The following is an 18,596-nucleotide window of genomic DNA, read 5'->3' on the forward strand; positions in this document are numbered from 1 at the left end:
CACACATCCACAATGCAGACGGTCAATGGCTGCTGAGCCGGGGTGCCAGGCAGAGGCTTGGTCTGACAATGGGCTAATATAATAATAATAATAATAATATACAACAACCACGACCTCTCTGCCTGTTAAGTGTGATTCTACACCAAGTAGAGAAGTAATAGGCCTACAGGCAGTTACAAGACACTCGTACAGCAAAAAAACACACGCAAAGCCAAAACGTTCCCCACAGTGTACTTTACAACAACACACTATAATATTCCCTTCGCCAAAAGTCCCCTGGAGTGATACCTCCTGTTTCGTTAGTGTCTGTGTGAGCCGGTAACCGGGCGTTACCTCCAGTTCCCAGAAGACAAGAGCAGAGTCCGGCGATGAGCAGTCCGGGCCGCGATCGCTGGTCGAGCGGAGTGAGTTGTGGGTTTGTTGAGTCCAGGGTACAGAACACGTTGATTGTTCGGAGCTTAGCGACACAGCGACAGTCTCACCTCTTCAACTGAGTGTCGCCCTCGTATGCGCGCCATCGTTCCTTTTAAAAACAGCCAGCCATCAGGCTAGGAGGGTGGGCGTCACGAGGGGCGCGTCATCGCCAGGGCAGGTCGCCACGACCTTCTTGATTTCTTGGTCTTTGCTTCGTGTATTCTGCAAATGTGTACTGTGGACGACAACATATATTATTATAACAGGATGACCACATAGAAATAGAAATAGAGACATGCCCTTGGTAGAGTAATTAAATACAAAGATACTAATCTAAAAATAGTGATTGTAAGAAATTACTGACAGTTTGATGTGATATCAAAATTTTACTTGACCAATTGTTACTGCTTTTTACTCGATCAATGAACCATGTGCCCACCATCACCTTGTTTTACTAAAGTGGATATTATGTGACTGTCAGGTTCAGTGCAGAATTGGGCAAATATCAACAACCCAAGCATCCACCCACTTAGTTTTAATTCAGAGTGGTAATTCCTTCTTCCGTCCTGATTGATGCCTTTTGTATTAAAGGTATAGGTATTTAAGTTATTCGGAAAGACGTGTCTCAAACAAAAAGTCCTTGCAAAAAAAAATCCTCAACTTTTTCTTTGTCGTGTTTCTCCTGTGCCCACATTTCAGCTGAAATTGGTGACTACGATCCCGGGAAACACCCGGAGGGCTACAGCTCCAAGTTTCAGTTCTTCCCTAAGCATTCCGAGAGGCTGGAGCGGCGGATTGCTGAGATCCACAAGACTGAGCTGATGTAAGGTGACACCGGCCCTTGTCCCGAGGTGTATGCTCCTCCACTACCTCAGCAGCCACAGTGGAGACATCACAGAGGCACACATAAATTAAAGCTGTTACACGCTGTGCTCTTCTAGGGACTTGTTAAAATTAAACCTCATCGGTCACTCATTGGAAACAAAGGGGAACGACAGCTCTGATGGTCTCTAGGTCCCCACATGGCAACTTTTAAGACACAGCAGCAGCAACACACGAGAATCACACTCACACCTACTAAGGTGCAACGCTGGTGTGTGAACTTCACAGAGTGTTGTGGTTTGATGGGGAGCAATTGGGGGAAAATAATCCCAATTTAAGACAAAGAGAAACAGGGATGGGTGTGCAGAAAGTGTACCATAAAAAAGACTATGGGATATTTTTGCATTCAGACACTTCAACCACAACCCAGCATATGCTTTTGCTCGTGCTGTCAAGGGAGCAGGTCATTTATATGCTGCACGTGTCTAATTCTTTTTCAGCTTATTTACCAAACATTAGCGCAAATGTCAAATGATGCCCTGTGAGTTGACAGATGGTTGTGACAGGATCCAGTTATTTATTTCTTAATCTCCCAGAGGTCAGACTCCCGAAACGTCAGAGCTCAACTTCCTCCAGAAGGCTCAGATGCTGGAGACATATGGAGTGGACCCTCATCCATGCAAGGTGGTCTTTACAAATCACATTTCTTCTGTAAAAATTTCTTGGCCTCAGTTTTCTTTTCCTTTTTTTTTTGAGGTACATTTAGATACAATCAGATGGTTTTTTTGTAAATGTGAGGTACTGAAAGTATAAAATTAAGTTATTATACTTCTCTCTTGGGTGTCCCTATATCAACATAAGACATTTCCAAAAGAAATTAACAAAATGTCACTACAATTTAAAGTTCTGGTGCTACAATGACAAAAAGAACATGGGTTTGTGTGTCTGTCAGGATGTGTCTGGCAACCCCGCTTTCCTGGCTTTCACTCCCTTTGGATTCACTGTGCTGCAAGGAAACAGGAGGGTCCATTTCCTCAAATGGTGAGTACAGATGAACGGTTACTACTGGCCGTGGTATGGACATGGATGGCAGATAGATGTCAGATAATACTCAGATTCAAGTGAAATGGTCATTCCGCGTGTGTTTATGTTTCAGGTCACATGAGAGCCAGACTAAGTGGCTGTGTGTCTGTGAAACAATTACAATCAGCTACATTCTTCTTCATAATTTCAGATGTGCTTCAGACCGTGTCGTTTAAGGTGCCAGAAAAGGAAAAAGGAAATCCTAAAATGAGTTCAAACAGCTTTTGTGGTATAATCCAAGTTATATAAATCCAATTTATAACTGTTGGCCCACACATCATGTTTTCTTCCTTGTCTGTCGGATTTAGATTCTTCTCCTCCTACACTGATAATATCTTATAATACAATTCACCCTATCAGGCGTTTTAGAAAATGCCTGATGTCTTGTGTGCAATGATGTGGAGCGATAGAAATAGATACATGGTTTGCATTTAAAATCTGAACATGTGTAAGTGCAATTAATTTGTCTTCATAAATTAAATTTCACTGATTCTGTGTCATATGTTCATGAGTCAATATGCCAAACAAATATATAGAGCTTTTCTACTTTGATATTTACCCAATGAAGCTCATACCAATCGGCCAGAGAATGGTGATGTGATTTGGCCTAATGTGATTGTCTTTAGCATTTGGACTAATATTTCATTACTCTACAAACTTTGTGAAATATTAGTCTCACCTTTTCCAGACAGCGATGAAGCAGCATGCTCACGTTCTCACAGAGTCAGAGTTGTTTGGAGTTGTGTTGTTGCAAAACTCTGTTTTTTAATCTTGTAATTTGTAATTCTTGTAAATTCTATAATCAATGTGTCGAGGGTTTTTTACCCAGAAATGAAACTGTTGGGTTTACTAATGTGCCTCCAGCTGATTTTAATATTTTAGGTTTCTGCTGTCCCTTCTCCACCTCCTTTCTTTCTCTTTATTTTACTTTTTCATTTCTGTTCTGTTTCCATTTCTCATCATTCGTTTCCTCTTTGTCTGTTTGGCCTTTTGTTCTGTCTCTGTATCTCAGGGAGGAGGTGACCAAACTCAAGTTTGAAGCAAAGACATTCCATGTATATGCAAATCAGAAGGAGGTATGCATATGCATTATTAAAACGATGCTTTTTTGTGGCCTGTGGAGCTCAGGAAGTTAAATGAGTATGGCCAAGATTTATGCATGGGAGCCAAAGTAATTTATCCTTAATACAAAAGTAACTGGGAAATGATTGGACAAAAAATGTGAGTTAGCTGTGCATTTTTGCAGATGAAAGAGCAGAGTAAAGGCACAGTGTGAGAGTTGGTGAATATACTGTATGCTCTACAGATCCAGATTCTTGAGGGGCTTTGGATGATGGGTGATAATTCCCCGTTTCAAAGAGCTCAGTAAATGTCAGGAATGAATATACAGACATTTTCTATTTACATGGTGAAAATGTCAAATTGAAGAGGGATTGATAAGCCTGATTGATAAGCCAATAACGATTTATAAGCCATATACTGGTGTCCATCAGTATCAGAATTGTGGTCTTAATATTTGTATGGTTAAAGACATGTAATATGAGTTAATGTGCTGGACTTGTTACAGGATAAGAAGATCATACTGACTTACTTTGCACCTACACCTGAGGCCTGTAAGCATTTGTGGAAGTGTGGAGTGGAGAATCAGGCCTTCTTCAAGTGAGTCACACACTTTACTTTGGAAACAATATAAAAATTTCGCCTCAGTTTATGATTGTATTTATGATTTTTTTTTCACTCACAGGCTGGAAAAGTCGAGTCAAGTCCGCACTGTGTCCAGTAGTAATCTCTTCTTCAAGGGTAGTCGCTTTAGATACAGGTATCAAATGCACACAGCGTGTTATGTCGCATTTAATCGATGGACACCTCAGGACTATTGCACATATATTCACTCATTGAGAACATCCCGACTCCAAGTGTTGTACACATAACCTTGGTGTTGCTCTACTCGCTTAGCGTAAATCGAAGATTAACAGATGTTCTTCTCTCGTCGTCTCAGTGGAAAGGTTGCAAAGGAAGTAATGGAACAAAGTGCTAAAATTAAAAGAGACCCACCTGAGATCCACAGGTAACATTTTAAACTGCATACTTTTTATGGCATTTCTGCATTCATACTCACCTTTGTTCACATGGTGGTCCACGTTCCACGTGTCTCTGTGTTATGTATATGTGGGTGTCTTTCCAGGGCTGGCATGGTGCCCAGTAGGAGCTGTCCATCCATCACCCATGGGCCCCGTTTGACCAGTGTGCCCAGGACCCGACGTAGAGCTGTGCACATCTCCATCATGGAAGGTAAAACACACACACACACACACACACACACACACACACACACACACACACACACACACACACACACACACACACACACACACACACACACACACACACACACACACACACACACACACACACACACACACACACACACACACACACACACGCACACGCACGCACACACAAGCACACACGCACACACACTCACAAGCTCAAAATGTACTCACAACGATGGTGGTGAATCAAAATCGGCCCTTGCAACTATAGAAAGATGCTTGGAGGGTACATTTTCTAACACACAAGTACAGTCTCAAAACACATCTGTGCATGTGCATGTGCATGTGCACGTGCGTCTATTGCTAGGAATAGCCAGTCCCCCGTCAAGATCCAAAGATTATGCGCAATGCACGTGCGTAAAAGTCCAAAGAATGCTGCCCTGGCCTTTGTCGACGAGACAAGACCCCTCCCACGGGGGGCCCACGTTGTGTCTGCCATGGAAATGACAGACACAACGAATGGTGGTCAACCAAGCCTCCAGAGACAACAGCCCGCTGCTGCCACAAGAGGGCAGTAAATGACAGGATGTTCATGATCATCAGCTCTTTTCTGGGACAGAACATTGTTCTGAGATGTAAGGAGGGAGATCACACTTGGGTGTATCTAACTGAGCCTGCTGGCCTTGCTTGTCACGACTGCACGCCCTGCTGTTTTACCAACCAGTGATCAACCAGTGCTGTTGAGATGTGAAGCTACGTGTGCCGTCTCCGGGACACAGGCTCTTGAGCAAAACCCCCGGATGTCCTTTTTCTTCAGAAGTGCCCCCTGTGGTGCAAGTGCCCCATCGGTGTAGGGAATCACTTTTCCCCCTCCATGTGACTTGATCCGTTGTGGATTGCACTGCCACAGCAAAACAAAACTTTCAAGTTTTTAATTCACTCACGCACATCTTCCTTATAAACAATCTTTTTGTGTGTTGTCGCCGTTGGATGTGCGCTTCCTGAAACACACACATACAAACTCAAGGAGCACCTGTCAGCCAGTGGCCTCAGGCATTATATTTTTGCCTGTCAGTTTATAAAGGGCACTCGCTGTACGCTCTCTCCTCCAACAGGCTATTAACCTTTTACCAGTGCCGCCATGTGAGTAAGTTTGCTGTTTGTTACAGTCAGAATGTAACTGAATGAACTTATTGTATGTTCACAACAATCAACTTAAGGGCTTTACCCACAGCAGCCCCCTCTTGTCATTGACACAGAGAGCGGGACTCTGACATTGCACCCCACTGTGGCAACAGAAACAAACCCCCGTGTTTGTCCTGTTGCTGTGTCCGTGTTGGTATTTCCACTGGTAATAATATCTCTGGCTGAAAATAGGTTCCCACTGTCAGGGGCCATGCCGCGTGTGTCACAGCAGGGGGAGGGGGCACAAGTGGACCACATTCCCGTGCCTTGTCCTTCTCTCTCCGTCCGTCTTTCTGTATCGCCATCCCTGTCGGCCTGTCTGCCAGCATGTGGGAGCTCGCTGCGGAGAAGGGAGTGCCGCTTAGCCAGTCAGAAACCAAGGCAGGCAGAAGTGTGTCAGAGCGCTGTAGCGGTTAGACGGGTGTTCCGTTTCTCCCGTTGAACCATGGTGAAGTGTCTGATCCGGATCAAGACCAAGGTGAACGTTCACCTGCGCATGATCAACCACTGTTACCGAGATGTGACGGTGCGGGTGCTGTCTCTGGGACCCAGGCTCCTGGGCAGGGCCCTGGGGGTCTTTCCGCTCTTACCCGCTCTCCCTGGGGGCTCCTCCAACTCAGGTTCTGGTCCTGGAGTGGGACAGAGCTCCAGGACCCATTCCAGGCTAGCTGGCCCAGCCCAGTTCCAGGGCCACAGCACAGCAGACAGTAGTGCAGGTAAAAACTAAGACCGGTTTTGAGCAGGGCTGAAAGGAGCAGCTCTGAAAAATGTTTCTTCTGACCTGTTTAAAAATATTGGAACAGTCCATTATACTTTCTGAATATCACATCAAATCATGTAATTATATAAAGATGTTGCTGAATCCATTGCAGAGGATACGAAAGTCTTAAAGTTGACATTGGGGTTGTCCTCGGTGAGAGTTTAAAAAAGTGTCCTCAGAAGTCGTTGTTCTCACATCTCACGTTTACTTTGGGGTCGGGGCTGCCACTCATTTTGAAAAAAGGGACAAGTTAGGAATCCAAAACAATATCCTTCTTCCCTCTGGTCGCATCAGTGCAGTGAGCACAGTGTACCTAATGTTCTGGCAGCGCAGCAGCCTCAAAATCAAAGGAGCCGAGTGAATCTCCTGTTTTGTAACTAATTGAATGAAATTACTGCGTAGAACTTTTTCAAGTTTGCACTCCATAGCAGGGACAGGCTCTTGTTTGCTTAACAGTCAACTGACAACACTGTAGATGTAAACTATGAAGTTTGATTATGAATTTTGTTCCAATTAGATGGTCTTTCACTACGTCCGCAAGAATTTGGACATTGCTTTCAAATAAAATACACTGTCAGATGGATTCAACGTGTCACTGTTGTGCACGTTCACGACCCTTCTATGACATGGCAACACACTCTACACCTATATGATTTACTTCAAACGATTTATATTTCAATTGCGTTATGGATATTAACTGTGGTTTTTGGTTTCGTCTTCCGTTGATACGATCCATATGTACAGTATCATGTGACATGGTTTCCAACTCTGTGTGTGAGGGCGGAGATATGTTTAAATTGATTTAGTCTCACTTTAGTATTGGGTCATGTTAGATAATCGCTCAAAAAATCTGTGCATCCGGCAGCAATACCTCCCATTTACTGAATGCCGTCTCTCCCTCATGAACCGTCTTCTTCTGCTGTTTTTTTTTTCAGGTCTCGAGTCCCTTCGAGACAGCGCCCACTCCACACCCGTGCGCTCCGTCTCCCATGGCGACTGCTTCATGCCCTCCCGGGGCCAGATGGCGTACCGCAGAGAGGCAAGCACATCGGCAGTCATCTCCGACGAGGCCTACAGCCCCTCTGACAGCGTGCTGCCTACACCCGTGGCCGAACATGGCGCCGAGATGCCGTTGGCTCGTCACCTCAACGGATCTCCCTGCAGCGTCGATGAGGAGCCGGGGTCAGAGGCGGGGACATCGAAGGAAGGGCATGCGGCAGAGTTCGGGCCTGGCAGGAGAGCGCTGCGCATGGTTAGGAGCAAGCCGTCGCCACCGAGCGACGTGGAGGAGCTGAACAAATTCGTCCTGAGTGTGTTGCGTCTGTTTCTGGTCACCATCGGACTGCTGTTCGCCCTGCTGCTGCTCCTCATCATGCTGACAGAGTCGGACCTGGACATTGCCTTCCTGAGAGACATCCGCAAGACCCCCGAATTCCAGCAGTTCCACTTTGAATACTTCTGCCCTCTGCGGCGCTGGTTCGCCTGTAAGTTACGTTGGATGGGTGGTTTCCTAGTCAGCAAGTGAGGCGAGCGCAAAGATGCAGAGACTGAATGACACAACACAGGCCTCCACTGATGGAGATGGGGCACGTACAACCGGAGAGAGGGTGAGGGGAGGGAAAAGGCAAAAGGTGGCCGCCCTGTTCCCAACTTGTTCCTGTCCCATGAGCCTCGGACTTTTCCCCTGAACAGCCTTGTTTGACCATCACTGCGAGGAGAGAAACTCACTTTCTTTTTTTTGGGGGGGGGGGGGGGGGGGGGGATATTATAATCATCATCATTTGTACACAAAGTCACAGCAACAGAGTTTGATTCAAACACTGAAAGGGACGAGCAAGTCTGACAGACTTCACTCATTCAACCACCGATAACAGTTGCCTTTATTTTTGTATAATTTGTGTTGTAACATTATTGCTGAGACAGAATAGCTTGATGTGTTGGGGCGTGCGCTGTGTCGACATAAGGTGACGGGACGAGCCTTCTCTCGGCATTAATGTTGTTATGGCCACTGATAATTGCTGTTTGGAGTAGTAGCATTATCTGGTGTGTGTGTGTGTGTGTGTGTGTGTGTGTGTGTGTGTGTGTGCAGCACTTACCGAATGTAGATCTGTCTGGAGAAAAATAGTATTTGCATATACCATATTTTGTTCTATATCATTTTCCGGCAGATATGTGGAATTAGATCAAAGAGATTTTAGCACACTTTAAAGTAACTGACAATTTCCCACAACTTTCCCTGATTTCTTCTGATTTGGGTCACAACCGCACATCTGGCATGAGACATTTTAAAAGAGTCTTCGGACAATTAGTTGCAGTAGCCGTTCGACCCACGAGTAATGTCAGCGCTGCCCTGTTATAAGCCTTGAGTAAACTTTTGTAATAAGCGACATCTGTTAAGTGTGTTCACGTTGCCATTTTGTTTTTTTTAAAGCACCAATATGGTTTCATTGTCCTGCGACTATAAAATAAGCTTTTTGTAAGTGTATAAGTAAGTAATTGAGGTGGTAGGTTTACTGATTTTATTGAATAGCAGCCAAATAATGCCAATAACTACAATCAACGTGTGTGTAAGGAACAGTTGCCACTTTGCTGTAGTCACTTTTACAGTAGTTGTAAAAGTGGTGGGACTATGTGAGCTAGCACTGTAGTGATAGTGAAGTGTTTGGTTAGCTCTTTGACTCTGTAGAAGGAGTTTATCTTGATGTGCAATACTGTCGATATAAAATCCTTTCCATGATGGTAGATTCGGCCTTGTTTAACCTTCGTAAAGTGCACACATAAGTGCTTTTTTCCCACAGTATAGAGTTAAGAGTTTAAATACATTTTTTTTTAATTCAAGTTCCATTTGTGTTCATTCCCGCTGTGTTTATATCTATAATCATCTGTAAAGTCAGAATATGTTTATGTCATGTTTCCATTTTTGTACAAACTGGTGTCAGGCTAACAAATGGAGATTTCCCCACAGTGCTCTACGGACTTCCAAGAGTTATTTTTACAGTGGATGTTTGGTTTTCAGCCCTGCGCTCGCTTACAAGAGAGCTTACGATAAGTCATGTTTACGTCCCACTTCGATCTTCATCGTCGCACCTACCAAAGAAACGTCCTGTCTGATATTTGTCAGGTTGCGTCGACAGGTGGAAACTCTGAGAGTCTGCTCTCCTTCTCCAGCCTTATTACATTGTTCCACAGGTTTCGCCCACAGCCCAGAGCGATCAACGGCATATTTTCTCACCATAGTCAGTTTCTTAACTCTAAACAAACCTCCGGGTGATTCATTAGGATTTTTAGCATGAGGGTACATATGCTGTGTGCCAGTAATAATTGATGTTGAGGTTGATGATCAGCAGGTGTACAACATTACACCGAAAAAAAATATGGATGGACTATTCAAGAAGACGACAGACATGGATCGGCTGCCGGGGTTCAGGATGTCCAGGGGCAGTTTGGAATCCTACAGTGTTCAAATTCAAACCCTGTCCAAAAACTTCAAAGAGCTGAAAGTTAGTATGAAAACAGTATTGTGGCAGCATACCTGTAGTATTATAAAAACTTATTTTGGTACATTAATGAAATGTTCAAATTCAGCAATGGTGAAAAGACCAGAAGTAAAAATAATTCTTAGTTCTTTTTTTTCCCAGTGCAGAGTTGGATGAGATTAAAGAAAGATTGACTAATATATTTATATTCATTAGAATAATAATAATATTTTGCTGTTGGTTGTGAGACTTACTGATATATTCGCTTTAATTCAGATGGTGCTTGGATGGTTTTTGATGTGTTTGGTGAAAGGTGCCAGATGAGGCGGTTATTTATTTTTACCTCCAATAATTTATATTTTTTAAATCTCATTTTATGTCGGTGTGTATTAAAAACAATTCAACATAATTTGAGCAATAAATATAATAGATTATGTGACGAATATTAATGACAATGAATTGCAAACCTCGGACGGTCAAACAGCCTGTAGATGCATGTGTGAAGGGAACAGTGCCCCCTGCTCCTCATTGGCCACCGTCGTGGGTGACGCTGGATGATTTGTCCAAAGTGTCTTTTGTCCACAAGAGAAAACAAGAGAATTGTGTAAATCCTGTGTTGTGGGTCCTAATCCTAGACTGCTCTCTTTTGACTCATTTTATAAAGACGGATGAGATGAATCCTGTGAGTGCATATAAATGAACTGAAAGTAGACCCATTGTCACTTGACTTAGCCACAGTGAAATCGGAGCGGTTTGTATGTTTTGCCAATTTAAAAACAGCATAAGTAGCATACTAAACTACCTGAATCTGTCTTTGTGCAATGCAGTTCTGTGTATGGATTTTTGTGTGTTGCTAAAATCTGTTTCCGATCACCTGAACCACACAATGATAAAAAAAGGGGGCTACATCTCGATTGGCACGAAACTTTTGTTGCTTAACAAATGACTGAATAACGTAAAGGTGGAATAATGGCTCCGATGTGGTCGGACTGTAAAATTGCTCCTTGTACCATGTCCCCCGCACATGGAAATGTCTCTGTAAGCATGTGTTCTGCGTTTATTACCTCCAACAAGGCTGCTTATTTCCCACCACTGACTGAATACTGGTGTACTCGATTTGTGAATAAATATAATCTATTCTTGACATCCAGCTGTCACAGTGGCTTCACGTTCAATGTGAAATTCACAGTAGACAGTCAACAGCATAAGGAGTGTCCAGTGTCCCTGCTCTAAGACAATCGACTACTGCGAACACACACGCGAACACGCGCCACACTTTGCTTTTATGCATCAATGCTGCCATCTTCAGGGGCCAATGATAACTCCACTGCTGAGATTTAGATAGTTATACACAAAATGTTTGGTATTAAAGAAAAACTATATTTATTGTATTTGCTATAACATAAAAAAACATGGAATGAAAACTATCAACTTAACAAAAGATGCATGTCACATCCAAATTAAATGTTGATCTTACAAATTCACAGCTCTAAGAAACAATGTAGAGTGAACCCATTTTAGAATTAATTTAATTCTGGAAGACATTTGGAGCATAATTAGAAAAATTTGAGAACAGAAGTAAAGAACAGAGTCTACAAAAAAGTTCTCAATGTCCAGGTTCAGCCACTGTCTGCCTTCGGGGCCTGTAAAATGTTTTCATACCACTTCATTTTCTTTTTAGTTTAAATCCTACTCCATTTCATTAGTTACTGAAACTGAACAGGTCTGTTTTCAGACACTGACCTATCTTAATGACAGATGAATTGTTTTACAATATGTGACATTAAATATATCTCAAGCACTATGTGCACCATCCTCTCAAAAAACTAAATTGCAGACATGAAATGAGAATCTGAGACGAGGTTACTGAAAATGTCCCAGTTAGGAGAAGTAAAGATCATTTCCAAGGCCCTGAGTTTCCCCTCGAGTCGAGTAAATAAGACAGATACATCACTGTTAGGAGGAAGTACAGCTGGGACTCTGCCACGTCTGGACTGGCTTTTGTACAAGAATTGCACAAGGACAAACAACATGAATGATGCATCGCTGTGACAGCTCAATGACACAGAGGGTTAAATGAAAACAATGCAGAAAACCTCCCTGCCATCTGATCTGCAAGAGATCTTTGACTCGAGATCTATTTTCCCGCAAGACAACAAACCCAAATCTGAAGCCATATCTACAGAGTAGCGGCTTCAAAGCACGGCATCAACCCGAGTCCTGACCTCAGTTCAGTCACGGATTTGTGGCAGAAAACTGTTCACTCAGTCCTCAGGAAACTCGACAGAGCCTTCACAAGTGATCGACAAGATCAAATTCAACAATTTTGTCGCAACTAGTTTCCAGCAGTGACATATCTTGACACTGTGCTGTGAACTGAAGAGATTTACACATCGACTGTGATAAAAGCCATCGCCTCACTGGTTCCTCACCGTTGCCGCTGAAGGCGACCAGCGGGGACGGCCCTTCGTGTTTTGGTCTCTGTCAGTCAGAGAAGACATGCAGGCGCCCTGACGAATTGCCCCCCAGTAAGGCGTTCCTTGTGGGGTGGAAAGCGGTGACGGACAGCACCGTGCTGAGGTTCTCATCATCCATGAAGGAGTGCTGCGGCTGGCCACTTTCGTGGAACACCTGTACCCTCCGAGGCCTCAACATGCTCCCCACTACAAAGCAGTCTTCCTGTTTGGGGTCCCACACTGCTGAGAGTTTGCTCAGCCAGCGGCCCGTCTGCATGTCATGTCTGAAAATTTGGAGGTATGTATTGTCAGCGAATTCTGGTTACAAGCGTCTCAAAGCAAAGCAAAGGAAAGACAAAGCACAAGGAAGAGCAGTCTTTGAATTATTGAGATGAAGTTCTTTTGCATGGATGTACCTGATGGTTGTCAACAAGGGGGGTTTTGCAGTCATTGCAGATGTGTCGTATATTCTGTAGGAAAAACAGTTAAGACATTGAGCTTAAATTGAAAAATAAACGACAGCAAATACGACAAGTGTGGAGCTGGCTGTACCTTATGTGGTTATCCATACAGGAAGTGAGAACTCTGTTGCCAGTGCAAGGGGAGAAATAAGCGCTGGATATGCTCAGAGAGTGGCCGTGCAGCTGGGAGACTGCCTGGCATTTGGTCTTCTTCAGGCACCTGCTGTCGTAAATACTCACCATCCTGCAGATTAACAAAACTCATCTGTTTAACATCCAAGACAACAGATTGACACACGATAGAGACCTGTAATCAGGTACATTCAAATGGAAAACATTTAATAAGAGTCAATAATCAGCCATACTTGCTTTCTGCCACAGCAAAGTAGTGTTTCTGCAAAGGGTGGACATTAACACAACGCAGACTCTTTGGGTCCATTGAGTGTACGGACTCGTGGGTGTTTCTACAGAGGAATAAATAAAGAGTTCATCCATTCCGTTCAACGAAATGGAAAGAGTTTGGAAACTAATTCTATTTATAGTCACTGATAATTCGTTACCCTGGAGTGCGCCTGTCGACGATGGCAACCTCTCCATACCAGTTCCCCACGACTAGTGTCGAACAGTCATGCGTCATGAAGTCAAAGGATTTCAGGCCATCTTCAATGTCATACACCTAGAATATTAAAAGACAGACGCACATTAACTGCTGATACATTGAATTTATGAGTGAATGTGCTGCAGAGAAGTTGATTTAAATTACAACCTCTACAATATATTTGTTCTTCTTTTCAAAAAAGTACAAAATGATCTCACTTCGTCAAAGACGGCCTTCTCTACATCCATGCAGCGTAGAGAGCCATCGTAGCTGAGACTCAGCAGTTGGGTGGCATGAGCCCTGGAGAAGGCCAAACAGCCCACTGGACGAGTGTGAGGCTCGAAGAGCAGCACGCCGTCATCGCCCCAGTCACCGCCCTGAAGGAACATACACATGTACATATACACTTATATATGACATATGATGATGTGAAAGAGTTGGGACATTTAAAAAAGGAATTCATATGTCCAAGGACTAACACTTAAAAACACAATGTGACCAGAGCACGATTAAAGGGAGATCATGAGTGGAAGCTTAAGAAAGCCATAAGGGTAACCAAAACAAAAAAAGCCTATTCCGATCATCAGAAAGATCATAGCAGAGAGGAAAAGAAAAAACACCCTACCAATTTCCACAGGCCAACTTTGCCCCACTTGTCTCCTGCGGCCATCAACAAGCTGCTGGTGCAGGGGTGGAAAGCAGCAGAGAAGATACGATCCTTCACCACTTTGGCCACACGGTCCTCAGTTATCTTCATGCTCCTCAGGGCCGAGCCGTATCTGCATCAAGACACCAGCGTCGATTACAGACGGAATCAGTATTTTCAATTTTTTACATAAATCATGTTCATCGTGTTAACGTGTGTCAAAGAGAAACTAATACGCCCCCGGCAGGTGGAGCAGTCACTACTGTATTTGATGAGCAATAAGTTGAAATGTCAGAGAAAAAAAGTATAACTTACTTTTTTAGATCAAGCTCCACCTTTCTTTTTCCTGTTGGGTCCTATGAAAAGAAAAGCAACTTTAAGATTCATCATATAATTCACAAACAACAATTATAGGACCAACAAAGATGCAAGGCAGCATATTCCCAAGATACTTCCTGTGTTTGTGGTGCCGGTGGCACCACCGATTGACAGCAATGCATTGATTTACTATTTTGGCAGAGAACATTTTAATCAATGAGAAAAACTAAAAAAGAGCATACATTACAGAAATATAAACTTAACTAGTCCATAACAAAGCTACAAAGTGCTGTTTGTTTATACTGTGTGGTTGCCAGGAGCTAAAAAAGATCCGACTCCTACCTCAGAGCACAGCTTAAGAAGTTGTGAAGGCAGCTTGCTTCCCTCCTCCATGTTGACTGGATCCATGGGCAGAGGACCAGGAGGCTTCTTGAGTGACACGGACTTTGAAACAAGTTAGACAACAAAGTGAACTACGAAAGCAACGGATACAGACAGCAGTGGCGCAGTATGAACTGTACCACACATATATTACAAGGTTATTTATTTGTAGCTTTACCTGTTCATAGATCAACGCCCCCCTGGGTTCAGGGGGAAGTATCAGGCTCTCCGCCTCTATCTTTTGGAGACGAAGGGATTTGCGAGCTGGCAGCACTTCTTTTGCAGCAGCCTGTGACCTGCCACCACAGAAGCCGCCGTCAAAGTTGAATTACACAGCAGGACATATTTACCACTTAAAGCTCTGAGTTGAAACTATCAAACAGGCTAACAGTCTAAAGTGAATATGTAAGAAAACCAAAGTGATGCTCAGTGGAATTAAATTAACAGGGAGTTAAACAAGCATCATGTTTAAAATGGATGCTGCAATATGTTTAAGCTGTTTCTTTCACTATTATGTACATTTCCCTAAAAAAAACAACACATTCCCAATCACATTTAAGTAATAAACAGCAGTCCAGTGAGCAGGGTGCAGTGAGTAGGATGATGTTGGAGAAGTGCACAGGAAACATGGACAATGAACAATGAATATTTGCTTGTTGTCATCGAGAAACAAAATAAGAAAGAAAAAGAAATGACTGCTACAACGAATTAAGAGCTCCACAATCAGTCAGCAGATTAACTGTACCTCATGAGACCACGCTGCGACGCCTTTGGCCGTGTCAACTGCTTGAGCTCTTCAGTGGCCTTTTGAAGAAAGAAAAACACAAACAGTTAATACGCATCCTATCTGTTCAGAGACAGCCAGAGGAGTGGGTCACAAGATGGCTGTAAACAAATCTGTGCAAATCTGTGTGTCCATGTGTGTGAAATCCTCACAAACAGCCACGACCATTTGATTTCGACACGATTGTGGAAAGCATGTAAAATATTACTGACCTCAATTTAATGAGGATAATTTTAGTGCTACTGATGCTGTAAATTAATCCAAGGGCCCCCTTTTCCTATAACTTTAAATCAGGGAGAGCTGTATATCTTAGTTTAATGAAATTGTTTACATACTATATAAATACACATATATTCATTGAAAACTGATATGAGAGTCAATGTAGGTTAGTGAGAGAATCACAGTGTCAGTAATAAACAAATCTTTCAGCTGTTTAGCCAAACATCCCTGGATGTATGTTGTACTTTAAGATGCTTTTGTGCGTGTGCGTGTGCGTGTGTCCTCCCGTCTCTCTACCTGGAACAAGTTGATGGAGGACAGGAACGCCTGGTTCTGTCTGATGTTCTCCAGTCGCTCCAGCTCGTACGCGGACAGTCCCCCACGTCCACTCTGTGTCACACAGAGATACATACAGCACTGACACTTTGTACAAGCTCTCAATAACGTGCCACGTAAAAGAGGATGACAGTGGTGTGTGATCAATAACACTTACAGACAGATGCTCACTACTTTCATCCTCCTCCTCTTCTTCTTCTTTCAGGTCCACTGTCTTCTTCTGTGCATTTCTTCCATTGTGCGTCTTCTGCCAAACAAACGTGGGCATATTAACAAGAGTTAAACTAATAAACGTGTCATAGTTCGTGCTCGTGTCTGCACAGCATCTTTACCCTGTTCCCCTTGGCCGTGCCAGCCGTGGTGAGCTCAGGGGAGTAGTGAAGACGTTTAGGTGCCAGGGCCGTTCGAGAGGACCGTCGCACGGCCTCCTCCTCCAGGTTCACCGGGGTCAAGTCCTGCCAACACGCGGCTCCGTTAACCTCCAGCTCAACTAACTGCGCTTGTAATGGCTGTTTTACTGCGTCACTTTTCAATCGTATAAACCAAGAGAAGCCGCGAAGCCGACGCAGAGGACGGGGGCGTTACTCCACCGTCACTCGATTCACATTCAGAACTTGAAACACTCACCAGTAATTCCAGCTTCACCACAGCTTCACGTTTTGCTCGTCTCGTCGACATGTTGGTGAACGTGTGAAGACTTAAAGAGAAGTTTCTTTCATGAAGCGATGTGAGCGGGTGGTCCAGCTCAAAGGAAGAGTCGGATCATATTGGCGCCACATGCTCCAAATGTTTAGTAACCGGTGCCGCCCCCTCTGTGTTGTGAAACAGCGTTCTAGCAGCTCATTGGTTCGGACGTTCTGCGTCATCTGAATAAGGGGGTTGTTCTCTGGGTTCCACAGCCAATGAACGCCTTCAAAAAAAATGTGATTGACGTCTCAAGTCTCCTCCCTCCCTGCCTGCGTCAGCTACCACCCACCGTAGTTCCCGGAAGTGCTTGGCGCGCAATTCGAATCCATTATTCAGAGCGACAGAATTGCGCTTTTTGGTAATTAGTAGATTCCCAATAAAGCAGACCGACATGCCTATGTAGTTACTCTATGTAGTTAATAATTGGAAGTTGTTTTTTCTCAAATGCTTTAATCCCCATGTTGATTTGATTCAGATGCGCTGATAATATACAATCTGATTATTTAAAAGTTTTAACCTTCATGAGTGCAACACAGAAGGTCCATTGACTCCACTCTGCTGCTGCTGCTCATTTCCGGGAACTATCGAGAGGCTCCATTGTCCTTCGGAGTGAGAGGAGTTGTCGCGACTCTCATTAGACGGCTCTGGTCTGCCACCCACTCTTCCTCAGACTAGTGGGAGAGTATGTCGCCATCTTTTGGCAGGTTTGGTCAAAAGCAGCGATAAAAAGCTGACAAGAAACTGGCCAAAAGCCACTCTTCATGGAGGGGTTAATATTGATAACTCTGGGCTATTTGTACATGGATAAAAGGTCCAAAACCATATTCATGAAGAATATCTCAGTAAATAAACAATAGTCTTTCATTGCCAGAGACCTACTATCTCCACAATGGTTTGGCTGCTCTCTCCATCATTCTGCGGTAAACACACTCTGGCTTTGTATTTCTCCAACGAATTACAATCATCATACACGAGCACCAGCTCAGGATGCAGTGATGGTGCCAAATGCAAAGTAGTTTGGAAGAATAATTGACAGACAGACCAGTATTTGTCCGTGCTGAGTTAAATTACAAAATGTCTTCTCGGTAAAGAAAAGCACAGAAGATAGTATTGCAAATAAAGAAAAACTATGATAAAAGGCCCAAAAGTAAAAGGGGAACTTGTTTATCAACAAAACATAGGCTGTAAAAATGAAAACAATTATTTGACTTCTGATCTGAGCAATGGAACCATTTGTGAATGACCATCTTTCATTTAGTCACAATACAATATCCTTTACCAATTTACACCTCCACCACCTGAGCTGACACATTTTTTTTCCTTTTGTAATTGACTTTAGGTTTTCTGATTTCTGACTCCTGAGATAACCCATCGTGTGGACTCCATTCATGTTGTTTCATCAGTCCACTTTGTTGCCATTACTCCTCAGACTGAAGGTAGAGGGTAGGAAGAGCATACAGCCAGTCCACACATGTTTTTTCGAGAAAGAAGTGCAATACTAAATCCACGAGAAAAGTCGATGAGGAACATAGAGAGATAGAAGTGCAGGCAAATTATCATTGTACTAATTATAACTCAAAAAATTAAAAAGTTTGATAAAAGTCTGTACTGTGGGTATTAGCAGATTCCAGTCAAATCTAATCATCTGCCATCCATTAATATTTTGCCCTAGCAGCCTTTGTAAGTTTCATAATCCT

At 43.4% G+C, this 18,596-nt stretch overlaps 2 protein-coding genes across 2 annotated transcripts in view; one reads left to right on the forward strand and one right to left on the reverse strand.

Moving 5' to 3' along the window:
* LOC118302588 (FERM domain-containing protein 5-like) overlaps positions 1 to 11,157 on the forward strand; it is a 58,851-nt gene extending 47,694 nt beyond the window's left edge. Inside the window, exons 6-14 of the mRNA XM_035628862.2 lie at positions 1,114 to 1,237; positions 1,833 to 1,920; positions 2,189 to 2,277; positions 3,332 to 3,395; positions 3,887 to 3,978; positions 4,064 to 4,138; positions 4,319 to 4,387; positions 4,505 to 4,611; positions 7,473 to 11,157. Coding sequence (XP_035484755.1) covers positions 1,114 to 1,237; positions 1,833 to 1,920; positions 2,189 to 2,277; positions 3,332 to 3,395; positions 3,887 to 3,978; positions 4,064 to 4,138; positions 4,319 to 4,387; positions 4,505 to 4,611; positions 7,473 to 8,062 — 1,298 coding nt within the window. The 3' untranslated portion in view covers positions 8,063 to 11,157. The remainder of the gene's footprint in view (positions 1 to 1,113; positions 1,238 to 1,832; positions 1,921 to 2,188; positions 2,278 to 3,331; positions 3,396 to 3,886; positions 3,979 to 4,063; positions 4,139 to 4,318; positions 4,388 to 4,504; positions 4,612 to 7,472) is intronic.
* A 215-nt stretch (positions 11,158 to 11,372) lies between these two features.
* Positions 11,373 to 17,025, reverse strand: wdr76 (WD repeat domain 76). The gene is made up of 15 exons (XM_035628863.2): positions 16,840 to 17,025; positions 16,545 to 16,667; positions 16,370 to 16,459; positions 16,174 to 16,266; positions 15,619 to 15,677; positions 15,052 to 15,169; positions 14,835 to 14,936; positions 14,490 to 14,530; positions 14,154 to 14,307; positions 13,747 to 13,905; positions 13,491 to 13,606; positions 13,296 to 13,394; positions 13,022 to 13,174; positions 12,886 to 12,939; positions 11,373 to 12,753 (listed from the first exon to the last, which is right to left on the reverse strand). Exons 1-15 carry the CDS (start codon positions 16,888 to 16,890, stop codon positions 12,498 to 12,500), a joined length of 1,668 nt encoding a protein of 555 aa, XP_035484756.1. The 5' UTR covers positions 16,891 to 17,025; the 3' UTR covers positions 11,373 to 12,497.
* Between the last annotated feature and the right edge of the window lie 1,571 nt (positions 17,026 to 18,596).

Source organism: Scophthalmus maximus, chromosome 4, assembly GCF_022379125.1.
Source record: "Scophthalmus maximus strain ysfricsl-2021 chromosome 4, ASM2237912v1, whole genome shotgun sequence".
NCBI classification, from domain to species: domain Eukaryota; kingdom Metazoa; phylum Chordata; class Actinopteri; order Pleuronectiformes; family Scophthalmidae; genus Scophthalmus; species Scophthalmus maximus.

Coding starts and splice junctions, on each gene's coding strand:
- wdr76 (XM_035628863.2), bottom strand. CDS start 16,890: ATGTCGACGAGACGAGCAAAACGTGAAGCTGTGGTGAAGCTGGAATTA. Junction 13,175..13,295: donor TTTGCTGTGGCAGAAAGCAA/GTATGGCTGATT, acceptor GTTAATCTGCAG/GATGGTGAGTATTTACGACA. Junction 12,754..12,885: donor CCCTTGTTGACAACCATCAG/GTACATCCATGC, acceptor CCAAATTTTCAG/ACATGACATGCAGACGGGCC.